Source organism: Phoca vitulina, unplaced genomic scaffold (assembly GCF_004348235.1).
Source record: "Phoca vitulina isolate PV1807 unplaced genomic scaffold, GSC_HSeal_1.0 scaffold2, whole genome shotgun sequence".
NCBI lineage: Eukaryota > Metazoa > Chordata > Mammalia > Carnivora > Phocidae > Phoca > Phoca vitulina.
The window spans coordinates 1121953-1137481 of record NW_022589705.1 but is presented as its reverse complement, the minus strand read 5'-3'; the positions used below and the strand labels follow the sequence as shown (position 1 = coordinate 1137481).

General features: G+C 40.9%; 2 protein-coding genes across 2 annotated transcripts in view; one reads left to right on the top strand and one right to left on the bottom strand.

The window, feature by feature from the left end:
* CHD1L (chromodomain helicase DNA binding protein 1 like) overlaps positions 1-15529 on the top strand; it is a 164878-nt gene that overhangs the window by 58584 nt on the left and 90765 nt on the right. The window lies entirely within an intron of this gene.
* The window catches only part of FMO5 (flavin containing dimethylaniline monoxygenase 5), a 29713-nt gene that overhangs the window by 13441 nt on the left and 743 nt on the right, over positions 1-15529 (bottom strand). The window contains exon 3 of the mRNA XM_032420153.1: positions 2062-2250. Coding sequence (XP_032276044.1) covers positions 2062-2250 — 189 coding nt within the window. The remainder of the gene's footprint in view (positions 1-2061; positions 2251-15529) is intronic.

The following is a 15529-nucleotide window of genomic DNA, read 5'->3' as shown; positions in this document are numbered from 1 at the left end:
TCTCCTGACCCCCAGACATCCTGGGACCCTCTCATATCTTTTTACCCCAAGTCCTGTTCTCACTGTCTAGGCTTAAACTTGTGACTGAGTCAATGAACCTCTCTTTGGCTCCCATAAATGCCAATTTTACAAGTAATTATAAAGAAAGAGGCTGCAAGATGGGATAGTCAGTGGTATAACTTTTAGGTTTAAAAAAATGGTTTTTTCTATCCAGCCTAAGGAAACACTAAGAATGTATTCCTATGTGGTTCTAGGGTCTCTGACCGTAATGTCTTGGTGGACTCCTAGAGATACCATCTCTGTACACCCTAGCCATCCTGCACTATTTAGAGTTCTTCTCTAGAAGGTTCTTGCTTTTACACAGGCTTGTGCCTCTGCATGGGTCATCTTTTATTTGTTCATTTGGCAGATTCCTACTTACCTTTCAACATTTACCTTACATATTATCTCCTCTAAAAAAACTTCCCTGGTGCCTATTGTCTCATGCCCTGGTGGGTTAAGCACCCTTCCTCTGAGCTAACAATATATAAATCTCTATGGCATTTATTACCCTGTAACTCTTTACTTTTATTAGTTAAATTTATAGAAATTTTTTTCTTCATTTTTATATCTTCTTAACTAGGCTATGAAATCATTGACTTTTTTTTGTCTTTGTGTCTCCACTGATTAGTACGGTAACAAACTTGTTAAATGTGTTTAACAACAAGTGAAGGGAAGTCACTGAGCTATAAAAGACTTACTTTGGAAGTTGTCACTGGATATTACCACTTTATTATCATTGTTAAATAGAAAAAGTCATGATTTAGCAGAATGATCAGAAGGTAGAAGGGAGGTGGGGGTGGGGAACTGGATGCAGATGGTCAAGAGGTACAAAATTCCAGTTATAAGATAAATAAGTACTGGGGATGTAATAATGTACAATGTGACGACTATAGATAATACTGCTGTATGGTATATTTGAAAGTTTTTAAGAGAGTAGATCCTAATAGTTCTCATCACAAGGGGAAAAAAAAGGTAGAATATTTAGGCTTTTTGCCAGCTGTCAGAAATATGTGTTCTTCTATGGCCATGGTTAAAGATGATAGAAAAATCGGGCTCCTGGGTGGCTCAATCGGTTAAGCGTCTGCCTTTGGCTCAGGTTGTGATCCCAGGGTCCCGGGATCAAGTCCTGCATCGGGCTCCCTGCTCCATGGGGAGCCTGCTTCTCCCTCTCTCTCTGTCTCTCATGAATAAATAAAAATAAAATCTTTGAAAAAAAAGATGATAGAAAAATCAAGGAAGACTTAACAACAGGAAGGAACCATTGAACTGATCTGATATAATCATCTTGTTTTACCAACAAGAAAATTTTTACAAACAAGAAAACAAGAGACATCAAAGTTGAGGAACTTACTTGTCTGAAGTCACAAGTTGATTAGTGGTAGAGCAAAGACTAGAACTCAAGGTTTTGTTCCCCAATTAGTGTTCTTCCCTCTACACCAGAGTTAATTTCTTGGCTTCCTCAATAACTTCCCAATAACTGCTTCACTAGGTTGTTTGCAATCACATAAAAATAATGCATTGGTGTGATCTGATGAACAATGGGTGTTATATGCAACTGATAAATTGTTGAACACTGCATCTGAGACTAAGGATATGTTGGCTGATTGAATTTAAATTTAAAAAAATGCATTGGCAAGTACTTCAGAAAGTATAAAAGGGCTAAGCAGCAGCAGATAAGCTGTGGTGGACCCAGAAGTTTCCATACCTGTCAGTTCCCCTCGGTAACTAGGAAAACACTTGCCCTCATTTGTTTTATTGCAATCAAATAGTATAAAGTGAAGGAATGAGAACATTCTGGCAGGTGGCTTCTAGGATCTGCAGCCAAAATATATAGAAAAAGGACCTTTCCATGGCTGTATTTCAGGCACAAAGACAAAAGAATGGAGTCTTTGTCTGGATAGGATAGATATATGGGCATATTAAGCCAGTCTTTACACATAAGCACTGGTAAATTAAGCCACATTATTCATTTATTTTACAAACAACTTCAAACACAAAGACACCCACAAAATTCCCTACCTTAAAGCGAATGTACTTTAGAAGATCAAATTCTTTGGCATACATCCTGAAATACTTGAGGACCTGGGAGTTGTGCATGAAGTTAGGATAATGATCTGGGATGGGATAGTCACTAAAGCACATCATCTCCTTAGATGTGTTGATGATCAGTGATTTGTAAATACTGGCCCTTCCTTCTTCAGGATTTTCCTGCATTAAATAAGAAGCATTCATAGCAACTTGAGAATTAACTTCATGGTTTATTAACAGTCAATAAACATTTGAAAAAGTTTTCTGAAAGAAATGCCAATTAAAAAAAGTTATATAGACACACACACCCCTCCACATCTCCCAGTATTTGTGCCCTTGTGTAGTCTCTTCCCTTTGAATCTGAGTTGTCTTTGTGACTTGCTTTAGACCAATAGCATGCAGTTGGAATGATACCTGGATAGCTTCCAAGTCAGTCCTAGGTAGTCTTGCAGCTTCTGCCCTCTGTCTCCTAGAAAGCTTGATCTGGTAGAAGTCAGCAGATATGTAAGAAGTCCAACTACCTTAAGTCACCATTCTGTGAGTAAGCCCAAGTCAAACACGTGAAGAGAATGTTTGGGATACTGAGATGTGTAGCCAGCCCCCAGAAATTTGATTTATCCCAGCTGAAGTTCTAAACATGTGAACAAAGAGACCACAGCAGATATATAGTTTCAGTTGTCACCTAATTGCAATGACGTGAGGCTCCAAGTGAGAACTGCTCATCTGAATAATAGTCTTATAAATATTTTATATATTTCAAAGCCTAGATGAGTTTCAAGGGTTGTTGTACACTGGCAAGACTGCGCTCCAGGTAACATTGTACTAACTTCTATTCTGTCCCGCATATGTTCCCATATTACCTCATTTTTTTTACTCATTTTTAAAAATTTTTAAAATTTTATTATGTTATGTAGTCACCGTACAATATTTTTTACTCATTTAAAAGACTATTACTCGGTATTAGCACAAACAGAAACTTATGAAATGGGAACTTATGCTGGAGAGAGTGAAGTTAGTACAATGTTTTCTGGAGAGCAATGTGGCAAGAATATGAAAACCCTTGAAACTTACTTAGCTTTTTAAGAAATATTCAGCGTAGTAGACAAAGTTATGTTAAATGATGTTAATGATAGCATTATTTATAGAAAAGAAATAAGCTAAGTGCCTATGATATTGTGACTTATAAGAAATATATGTTTGGTCATTCAGATGACCAAAAAATATCTCTCATATGTATTTGGTCTTTGTATATATTTTGCATATATATGTGGACTTGCCTACAGTTCCTGATTCATAGCTCCCCAAACCCTTGGAATTTCCTAAGTGTTAAGAATGATAAAGATGTCTTTTGTTGTGTTAATGAAGTGACTTTTGGAAACCACTTAAGGATAGGGGCTGATTGCCAAAGGAGCCAACTAAGGGGAGCCTGGGTGGCTCAGTCAGTTAAGCATTCCACTCTTGATTTTGGCTCAGGTGGTGATCTCAGGGTTGTGAGATTGAGCCCCATGTTGGACTCTCCTGCTGAGCAGGGAGTCTGCTTGAGATTCTTCTCTCCCTCTCCTTCTGCCTCCCCCCACCCCACCACCACCACCACACATGCTCTCCCTCTCTCTCTCAATTAAAAAAAAAAAAAGAGGAGTCAACCAAGTGATTAGAGGGCTGGAACTTTCAGTCCCACCCCCACCCCCACCACCGACCTTTGGGGAGGGGAGAGAGACTGGAAGTTGAATAAATTGTCAATGGCCATGATTTAATGATTTCATCAACCATGCCTACATAATGAAGCTTCCATAAAAATGCAAAAGGATGGGGTTTGGGGAGCTTCCAGACTGGTGAAGCTGAGGAGATATGGGGAGAGTTAGAGCACTCAGAAAGAGCACAGAAGCTCTGTGTCTTGTCCCCATACCTTATCCTATGCATTTCTTCCATTTGGCTGTTATAAGTTATATCCTTTTATAACAAACTGGTAAACTAGTGAGTAAATGGGTTTCCTGAGTTCTGTGAGCCACTATAGCAGATTAATCAAACCCAAAGAGGGGGTCATGGGAACCTCTGATTTATAGCCAGTTGGTCAGAAGTATAAGTAATAACCTGGATTTGTGACTGGTATCTGAAGTGGGGTGCAAGTGGGTGGCCCCTTCACAACTTTAAAAGTACATATTACTGCTTCTCCATTTGGAAAATTCCTATCATTCAAGAGTCACATCAAATGGCACTTCTTTGAAGAAGACTTTTCTGTTTTCCCCACAGAGTTAGATGTCCCATTCATATCCAAGTTCTCAAAGGCAACTTAAACTTAACACTGTATTATTCTGTATGTTTCTATGACTGTGAGGTACCTGAGAATAGGATGTATATCTTATTCTTCTTTGTGTCTCTATCATCAACACAGTGCCTGATATATAGTGGATGTTCAATAAGTGCTTTGAAATGAATTAATGACTGAATTATGGAAAATGAATTTGGAGACACCTAAACTGTAATTTTCAAATCTATGTAGCAACATTGAAAATGACCTATAATATACCTTTTAGTAAAAAAAAATTAATATTACAAAATTAAATTCACATTCTCACCATCAAATATATAAAATTATGTCTGCATGCAATGTATACTACCTATATTTACCCATGTTTATATAATTATGCATTGTAAAACCTCTCCCCTGTCAGATGGTTCTGAGTATATTTTATTTATTTTAAGCCAATAAAACTTGAAAATAGGAAAAACAAGTTGATTTATTAATGAGGTAGTAATTTTCTTTTGTTTTTGTTGAAATGTTGTTTATATAACACCCATTCATGATTTAAAAAAGAAAAACCTTCAGCAAACTAAGAATAGAAAAAAAATTTCTTCAGTTTGATTTAAAAAAATCTACAAAATACCCACAGCTAACATCATAACTTAATGTGAGAAAATGGACAATTTCCCCCTTAAAATTGGGAACAAGGCAAAGATGTCCTCTCTCACCATTCCTGTTCAACACTGTACTAGAAATCCTAGTTGATGTAATAAGACAAGAAAAGGAATAGTGGCTGTACCAGATTGCATTCCCACCAACAGTGCAAGAGGGTTCCCCTTTGTCCATATCCTCGCTAATACCTGTTATTTCTTGTGTTGTTGATTTTAGCCATTCTGACAGGTGTGAGGTGATATCTCATTATAGTTTTGATTTGTATTTCCCTGATGATCAGTGATGTTGAGCATCTTTTCATGTGTCTGTTGGCCATCTATAGGTCTTCTTTGGAAAAATGTCTATTCATGTCTTCAGCCCACTTTTTCATTGGATTATTTGTTTTTTGGGTGTTGAGTTTGATAAGTCTTCATAGGTTTGGGATACTAACCCTTTATCAGATATATCGTTTGCAAATATCTTCTTCCATTCCATAGGCTGCCTTTTAGTTTTGTTGATTGTTTCCTTTGCTGTGCAGAAGCTTTTTATTTTGATGAAGTCCCCATAGTTTATTTTTGCTTTTGTTTCCTTTGCCTTAGAAGATGTATCTAGAAAGAAATTGCTATGGCCTAGGTCAAAGAGGTTGCTGCCTGTGTTCTCCTCTAGGATTTTTATGGTTTCATGTCTCACATTTAGGTCTTTATTCCATTTTTAATTTATTTTTATGTGTACTGTAAGAAACTGGTCCAGTTTCATTCTTTTACATGTTGCTGTCCAGTTTTCCCAACACCATCTGTTGAAGAGACTCTTTTCCATTGGATATCCTTACCTGCTTTGTTGAAGATTAATTGCCCATATAGTTGTGGGTCCCTTTCTGGGTTTTCTATTCTGTTCTATTGATCTATGTGTCTATTTTTTGTGCCAGGACCATACTGTTTTGATTACTACAGCTTTGTAATATAACTTGAAATCTGGAATTGTGATGCCTCCAGCTTTGCTTTTCATTTTCAAGGTTGCTTTGGCTATTTGGGGAAAATAGTATGGAGGTTCCTCAAAAAGTTAAAAATAGAACTACCCTATGACCCAGCAATTGCACTACGAGGTATTTACCCAAAGAATACAAAAATACTAATTCTAAGTTTAGTATAAGGAGTAGAACCATGCTTTCTAGAGCAGGTCAGTTGGGTTCACAGAGCTAAATGCATCACAGATCTTACCCCTGTGGCAAAACTCATATATTTATATTCTTTTTCATGTTACTAACACAGCAAAGTGTTTTCTTATGTCAACAAAAACCATCAAGGGGCACCTGGGTGGCTCAGTCGGTTAAGTTTCTGCCTCCAGCTCAGATCGTGATCCCAGGATCCTGGGATCAAGTCCTGCATTGGGCTCCCTGCTCCGTGGGGGGCCTGCTTCTCCCTCGGCCTCTCTCTCTTTCTGTCTCTCATGAATAAATAAATAAAATCTTAAAAAAAAAATCAAGCTATTCCAAACTCCTGATTGGACCCCAGGTAGGGTTACCACTGTGTTAAACCACTGCTTTTTATAAAAGAGAGCGGGAACAGAGCAATATTGGATCAGTGAGTGGAAAAAGAAGCTGTTGCACTGGGGTTTTAAATTTTCCTACCATAATTAATAAATCTGCCCTCTACAAATGTACCTTGATTGTATTTCCTGCCTAAGCACATGACTCACACATATGAACAGGAAGTTCATACAAGAAAAGAGAATAGGGGCAGTGTTGCTCTTCTGTTCCTTTGACAAACTCAGAATTCCATGGGACAAAAGCTCTCCTAGGACTGTTCTCAACCTTGTCTGCACATTGGAATAATCTGGGGAACTCTAAAAAACACTAAGGCCTGGTCCCTACTCCCAGAGACCCTGTTTTAATTGCTCCTTGTCTAATATGCAGACAAGGTTGAGATCTGCTGGTAAGAGGTAGTGTGCTGGCCCCAGAAAGCTCAGGGCACCAGAGTTCATCCCATCAACCTCAAAAGTCTTTGCTCCACACATTCTTAGCTAAATTGCAAAATGCTTGAGGACAGCGGCAGGAGTTTATCTTTATTTCGACATCGTCTAACAAAGTCCGAAGTTCAATATACTGTTACTGATTTTGTTTTAAAGATGCCACGTCATCCTCATTTATCAACTGGAAAGCTGGGGTTAAAAACTATAGGGCAGGGACGCCTGGGTGGCTCAGTCGGTTGAGCGTCTGCCTTGGGCTCGGGTCATGATCCCAGGGTCCTGGGATCGAGTCCCGCATCGGGCTCCCTGCTCCGCAGGGAGCCTGCTTCTCCCTCTGCCTCTGCCTCTCTCTCTCTCTCTCTCATGAATAAATAAATAAAATATTAAAAAAAAAAAAAACTATAGGGCAATGGTCTCCACACCGGCTGCACATTAGAAATAAGTGGTGGAGAGTGTTATTGGCATCACAGGCCAATAAAAGAACTTCTAAATGGCCTGACATCAGTATTTGTTAAAGTTCCCCAGATGATTCTTTAAAGTACAGCCAGTGCTGAGAACCACTGCTCTCTACCCTCTTCTAAGTGTTTTTGCATTCATTCATTTGTCTTTTATTTTTTTTGGAGGGAAGAGAGTTAAATTTAAGAATTTTAAAAAACCTATTCATCTAAGGGTGTTTATTACTTAATTTATATTTTATTTTGTTTTAATTTTACATCATATTGTATCCACTTGGTATCTTTTTTTATATTACTTTTTTAATATTATATATACTCTTTTTTTAAAAGATTTTATTTTTAAGTAATCTCTACACCCGACGTGGGGCTCAAACTTATAACCCTGAGATCAAGAGTCACATGCTCTACCGACTGAGCCACCCAGGTGCCCCTACATATACTCTTTAGAGCTTTGCTACTGGAAATGTAGTTCTCAGATCAGCAGCATTGACATAACGTAGGGGTTTATCAGAAATGCAGAATCTTGGCAGCACTCCAGATTAATGAATCAGAATGTACATTTTGGCAAAATCACCAGCGATTCATATGCACATTAAAGTCTGAGAAGCACTGCTTTGGTATGCCTTAAGGATTTTAAAAATTCAGATTGACTAAAGAATCTTAAAAAAATATTTCCAGCATTAAATACTTATTAAATCCTCAGCATTCATAAGGGGTTTATCATTTTAAGGCTATTTCACTCATAAAGTAATATTAAAGTATGAAAAATCAAAATGATACGTTAGCACCTACTTTCCACCATCAGTCTGATCTAATGTTAATGAGGAGACTAAGAATTGATTGAAATTAATGTCTAGAGAACTTATAAATAATTACTACTGGAAAGTATTCAACAATAATAAGAAGGAGGCAAGTGGGAGAGTAAATCATATACTCCTGTTTAGCAGGTGGAACAGAGAAAGAGGAAGAGAGATAGGAAAATGCAAGTGATGGTATCTGAGAATAAAAATATGGATGTATACTGAATCCCTAGGACCTGTCACAAGAAAAAGAAAAGGGCAGCCCTGAGTCCCCATTGTCTTATGGGACACCTGGCAGCAATGGTGGAATTCCAAAGTGCTTGGGATGATCCTATGTATGAAACCCCCAGTGAATTACAGAAGAGTTAGAGAAGTGCGGAGAGCAGGACTCCAAATAACAAACCAACCAGGGCGTGGTAGAGAAGCAGGTCTCAGAGGAAATTCTTGAGGAAAACAGCATCAGCATGTAAAACATACTTAATCCAAAACGTCAGGATCCACAACTGTGTAACTGTGGAATGTATGAGAATGAAGGTCCTTGTTTCCACAAGCATTTTAAGCAGCCCCTGAAGACATTTTGCTTCTCAAGGATTTATTTATAAAACATAAATATATTTGGCACCTAATGTGCCAGACATCACACTTGGCTCTAGAAATATAATAGTGTGGGTGTGCACATGTGTATGTATGTATATATATGTGTGTGTAAAACATATTACATATGATATATAATATAATGGACACAGATGTAGTTGGTCTTAAAAGAAGTCAAAGAGTTATGACAAAATATAGCTTCTTTATTTTCAAGGAAGCAGTTCATATGGTGCTGAAATTTTGCCAAGTGGATACTCAGAAAAAATCTCAGGTTAAGTTTTTAACAGAGAACAAGTTTAAACCACTTTGCAGGTAAATGCCAGAAACCTGATAATCAGGTAGAATGGGGACCTGACCTGATTGCATTGCCTGATCAGATTGCATTGCCTAAGCCTGGCTAGGACGCTTACCAAAGACACCAGATGCATGGGCCCCACTCCAGGCCTACTGAATAATAATAACAATGACATGTAGCACTTACGGTATACCTGGCACTGTTATTAGTGTTGACATAATTATCCATTCACTTAACTCCCACAATAACTCCATGAAATGGGTGCTATTATTATCTCCTTCTCAAAGATAAGAAAACAGAGGTACACAGAGGTCTAATGATTTTCCTCAAGGTCACGCTGCTAGTAGGTACAGACCTAGGGTTTGAACCCAGGCTGTGCGCTTAACTTATATACTATGTTGTGGCTGGATTCAAAAGCATAATTTTCTATTAATTACCAAACACTAATTAACAGCCTTTTCAGTTCATGCCCAAGACTGAAGCATGGGGGTTCCGCCAGGGGATATTCACTCAAGGTCTGAGTAGAACTATTGTCAAATAGAGTTTGTTCCCCAAGACAGAGCCAAGATGCAAAAGGACCGCAGTGCTGTTCAACTAAGGAATGCTATGAAACCATGTATGTATGTATGTACATACATATTTTAGAGAAAGAGTGAGTGCATGAGTTGGGGGGCAGAGGGAGTGGGAGAGAGAATCTCAAGCAGGCTCCATGCTGAGCACGGAGCCCAACGTGAGGCTCGATCCCACAACCCTGAGAAGATGACCTGAGCTGAAATCAAGAGTCAGATGCTCGACTGATTGAACCATCCAGGTGCCCTGCTATGAAGCCATTTTTAAGTGACTGATCAACACTGTGTTTGTGTGTATAAAATATGAAACACATCTGGACATCTTAACACCATTCACTGGTTTAGAAAGTAAGTTTAAAAGCAAACCCAGTGAATGCCTGCCACTCTGAAGATCAGTAAAGGAGGTTGATATTCTTTGGCATATAATTAGCTTAATTATCTTAAGTAGATGATAACTAAACTTAGTAACAAGTTGCAGGGCTGGATGCACATATTAATAACTCAATTTTAAAAACTGAATAAAATGCAAGGGCAAGAAATACCAGTTGCAGGGGCCCTCTGCCCTCTTCTGAAGACAGGTCTTTGAACTAAATTTGATTTTTCAAGTGAAAGAAAAGTTCAAAGCAAAGAAGATAGCGAGAATTTATATTCTATTTGAGACTAGGATTATTAGAGAATTATTTAAATTGAACTGGAATTCAAAGAGAAGAAAGAAAGAAAGGAAAGAAAGGACAGAAAGAAAGAAAGAAAGAAAGAAAGAAAGAAAGAAAGAAAGAAAGAAAAAGAAAGAAAGAAAGAAAGAAAGAAAGAAAGAAAGAAAGAAAGAAAGAGAAAGAAAGAAAAGGAAGAAAGAAAGAGAGAGAGAGGGGAGGGAGGGTGGGAGGAAAAAGGAAAGAAAAGACAGTAAGGTCAGAGAGGACTGAAAAGGGGATCCCTGGAAGGAGTTGTAAGCAAGTGTTCTAGATCACTTACTTATTAATGCAGACCAGGAGCAACCACTTTAAATTTCCTAACCATTTTACATTTTCTAATGTTTGTTATCTTGTTACACTCTACCCTCACTCTGCCCCCCACCAAGATTGTTTACCCTCTTTCAGATAGCAGCAAAAATCATTAAGTGAAAATGATCTCTGTGCCATTTTCATTTCCTTAGACATCAGTAAAGTACAAACAAGTGATACCTGTGTCCTATTTTGCTGCTAGCCTGGGGCGGGGGGAGGAGAGGGGTAGGAAGAACCTGAATAGAACCTGAGGTGATGGCTGGAGAGAAGAGGCCAGTGGGCTGAATTCTAGCAAGTTTAATCACTGTTAAGCCCATCATATTAGCTGACACAAGATAAAATATCTCATTGTTGGAGGAGGTCATCAAGAGGACATGACCACCGGTTGACTGGACTCAGGCAATTGGAGGCTCCTCACCCCTTCCCCTGCCCTTGGGCAAATCTCCATTGGTGAATTCCACCTCTGGGTAACCAAACCAGTACTGAGGGCAAACATTAACTGGGAACCAGTAAGCCTGTCATCCCTGTAGAGTGGTAACTGTCAATATAAATTGCTTGGGGGGGCATAAGGATAAGCAATCCAAAACTGCACTGAATGTCCAGTAAAAAAAGTCAGATCACTCATGGTCGATGACAGCACACTACCGAGAACTGAACAAGGTAGTGTCTTCCCAATCCATAAAGCTGTGCCCAACATTGCCACCATCTTAGATACCTTGGCCAGAGTCCTAGGAGTGTACTGTGCTGTGCTGGACTTAGCAAATGCCTTTTTTCAGTATATCCCTGACCACTGAGTCACAAGACCAGTTTGCATTTACATGGGAGAGGCAACAATAGGTCTTTCGAGTGATTCCCTAAGGTGCCGTACACAGCCCCACCATATGTCATGGGATGGTAGCCTGAGACCTGCCCTGTTTTCCTTGCCCACATCACTAAAATGGGTCCATTACATTGATGATATAATGTTAACATGGGAAGATTTGCCTTTGCTGGAGGCAAACCCTGGAGGCTTTGCTGGAGCCTATGTGAGAGAGAGGATGGGCAGTGAACCCACAAAAAATTTAGGGTCAAGGGAGCTGTCTGGGTCAGATAAGACTTGTGTTGTCCCAGAAGCTGTGGTTGATAAGGTGCAAGCCTACCCAATCCCTAAGAATGTGAACAAAATGCCAGCCTTTGCAAGGATTTAGGGACTTGGGAGGACTCTTACTGCCCACCTGGCACAGTGTCCCCATTCCTTATACCACCTGGTAAAGAAAGGGCACATGTGGGACTGGGGATCAGAGCAGCAAGCTGCCTCTGAAAAGGCCAAAATACTAGTAAAGCAGGTTATAGTTCTGGGCATCTCCCAAGCAGGACTACCATTTGAATTAGATGTGTCTGTGACTCTGGAATATATGGGCTGGGCACTAGCAGAAATAAGAGAAGGAGAGAGTACTCCTGGGATTTTGGTCTCAGCTCTGGGAAGAGAGCAAAAACCTGTCTACCCGCACAGAGCACCCTTCCAGATTAAGCCTCTCACTAAGGAACAGAGCACTGTGGTAAGAACTTCCCTGCCCATCAAGGGATGGGATGAGAATACGTTCCATTTACCCACCTCTGCCATAGCTCAAATTTCCACTGTGATTAAGTGACATGCCTATTTGCAGCAGAGGTGCACCCTGTCCACCAGTCTACTAGAAATGCAGGTGCTGCTAGGACCTGTAGGATGTAGATCCTCCAGATGCCCCTGCCCCTCTACCTGTTTTGTCCCTGTAGCCTGTAGGGAGTGAGTGGGGAAATTCTAGCTGATGCCAGGTATACACATGGGTCTAGTCAGGGAAATGCCTTCAAGAGGAATACAGTCACTATTTTGCCCAAAAATGACACTATCTGGCTGGAAACAGGAACAGAGTACAGTAACCAGCGGGCTGAATTCAGAACAGCTTGGCTGGTGATTCATGAGTTCTGGCTGTTACTCCTTTGTTAACCCTTTGCACTGACAATTGGGCTGTTCTAAAGGGATGAAACCTACGGCTTGGACATTGGGAAGGCAAGGGGTGGATGATTGTGAATCAGCCCTTGTGAGTATCAGGATATGTGGAAAGACATTTGGGTCCCCCTATAAGAGCCTGAAGTATAACTCACTGTTTTCTAGATCCCTGCTCATAAAGCACTGACATCCCCTGGCAATCAGGAAGCTGATACCTTAGCTCGTATCACCCTTGAACTATAGTGACTCAAGTTAATGCAGTAACAGCATGTCTTGTGTGTTATAACCAATGCCAAAGGCAGCTACCAAAGGAATCTGGTGTTCTCAACCAGGGAGGGATTGGCAAATTGATTATATTGCCTCACTCCCTCAGAGTGAAGGTTATACATATACCCTGGTTTGTGTGGACACAGCACCTGGCCTAACCCAAGCTTTCTCTGTGAATGTGCAAACCAGGCTGCCACCATTAGGGGATTATAGAAGCTGAGTACCATGTATGGATACCCTCATCAGTAGACATGATGGGGTGGTCCCATTTCAAAGGTCATGATGTTCAAGACTGGGCAAAAGTCATGATAGTGAGTGGAGGCTCCAGCTCCCCTAGAACCCCCAAGCAGCAGGGTTGGTAGAAAGGAAAAATGGAATATTAAAGGAGAGATGAAATTACTAACAGGTAAAACCATTTTGGCCAAGTAGACGAAAGTACTGTCCCAGACTTTAACACATTTGCATGATCAACCAATAAGTCCTAATTACCCCATATGCCAGACTGGGGACCCCCGCTAAGGCCCTCAATACTGTAAAGGTGTGGAAGTTGCAGAACCCAGCCATTGCCCCAACTCTCACCAAGATGAGCATGTTGTGCTGTTGAGAACACCAAACCCTGAGAAAGGCATTATCTACTGGAATTTGCGATGGCAAGTTCTGCTGGGACGGGTGAGTTACTTCGCACTGGGATCCCATTGTCCTGCTACAAGCTAGACTTGTTGAAACATACTATACCTGCAGAGGAATATGTACCATCGAAAGAGGGGGAGAGGATGGAGTCCTGGTCTGGCACATCCCACCCCTAGTCCATCTCACACCTGACAGCGCTGCCTCACCAGGCCAACCTGGATGGTGTACGTGACCTGGTCAAATTCCTAAAACTGCAACCACCCTAACGTCTAAAGATCAGGCCTTGTCATTCTTGTAACAGAGGAACATCTCCCCATGCAAGTTCCTACTAAATATCTGTTTGACCTTAGACTCTGCTGCTCCTTTGGTGTCCAGTTACAGGATGGGCACCTGACAGAAATTCCTTTCTACGGTGGGCCCACCCCTATGTCCAACAAAGAAATCAATCCAACTGATGGCTATGGGGGAAGCTGCCCCTCTCTAGCTCCTCAGGATTGTCATGGTGAGAATCACCCCTCCAAGAAAGACACTGAAAGGCCCTAAAGCTGTGCATTACTATCAATAACACTGGGCATGGGTCTTCTTTTTCTGTCTATCAGACTACACAGGCAGCCCATTAAGCTGCTCACTGGAAGGGTCCTAGAAATACCACCGTTGAGCCAGATTTGGGATGGGTTTATGGACATTTGAACACCCAGGCACCCCTGTGTTGGGAAGAGAGAAAAGTCATTTGAAACAGAACCAACACAACTGTACTGGGAATATAGGAGGGATGTCACTGGAACTGTGTGGTCAGTCACTCTGTCATATTAAAGGAGAGTGACTAGTTTGGTACTAACTGGTCGCACCACCCAGGTATTTATTGGGTAGCCCGAAAAGGGGTCTAGTGGTTGTGTGGAACAAAATTTTGGCCATGGTTCCCACCTGGGTGGTTGGACCACTGGCACCCTGAGTTTTCCCTGGCATAGGGGAGAACTCACCTCACCCATGGAAACAATACTTGTCAATTTCACTCACCTCAAGGCTAGATGGACACGCTGTGTTTTTCACTGACATGGATTATAGCTGCTGTCTTTATTTCCTCCATTGGCCCAGTGGATGTTATAGTACATTTAGAAGCCCTTATGAAATTCACCCAGCAAGCATTAAATGATAACCAACAAACCTTGTCCTTACTGAATACTGAAATAGCTCTAGTGAGAAGAGTTGTCCTCCAAAACAGAATGGCTTTGGACATTATTTTTGCCTCAGAAGGAGGCACCTGTGCCATTATCCAAACAGAATGCTGTGTGTTCATACCTGATGAGTCTGCTAATGTATCACCTTTACTAAATCACATGAGAACATAAGTGAATACCGTGAGTGATCCAACCCCCAGCTAGGGAACTTAATCAATCAGTGGTTGGGAGCCTGGGGTCCTTGGTGGGAAAAAAAAAAATTGTTTTGGAAATCATTACCTTAATCTGTGTTTTCTTTTGCATGTGCCTACACTTTTACCGTGGTATCTGCCTCCCATGCAGACAGACAAAACCAAATGGGCCACCTCCATGATAGCGAACCCCCTTGCTGACTGCTCAGGGGACACCATAGAAGAGGGGGCTGTGTGACATTGTAAAAGCTGGTCAGGAGAGGTGGCATATTGGGGGGAAGTCGTCAAGAGGCTGTGACCACACGTTGACCCAGGAGCTGGACCCTCAGAGACTTCTTGGAATGTACATTCTGCTGGCCTTACTAGTGATGTGGTGTTGAGACCACGTGCATGGTACTGACGGAATCCAGTTAACATATGGCAGGTGTGGAGATGTACTTGTCTTGCTGCTGCCCAGGACATGCCTCATATGTAAGTTCCCTTGCTTATTTAAACTTGCCACCTGCCACCCTGGAGTGGCCTGCCTCTTTCTTGGGTCTCTCTCTGCCCTCCATGAAGGGGACCAGTTTCAGATTACACCTGGGATGCTCCTGACGTTGCAAACTAACACTCTGCTGGGCGTCTAGTTCCAGTGAGGGTTCCAAGTACTGAA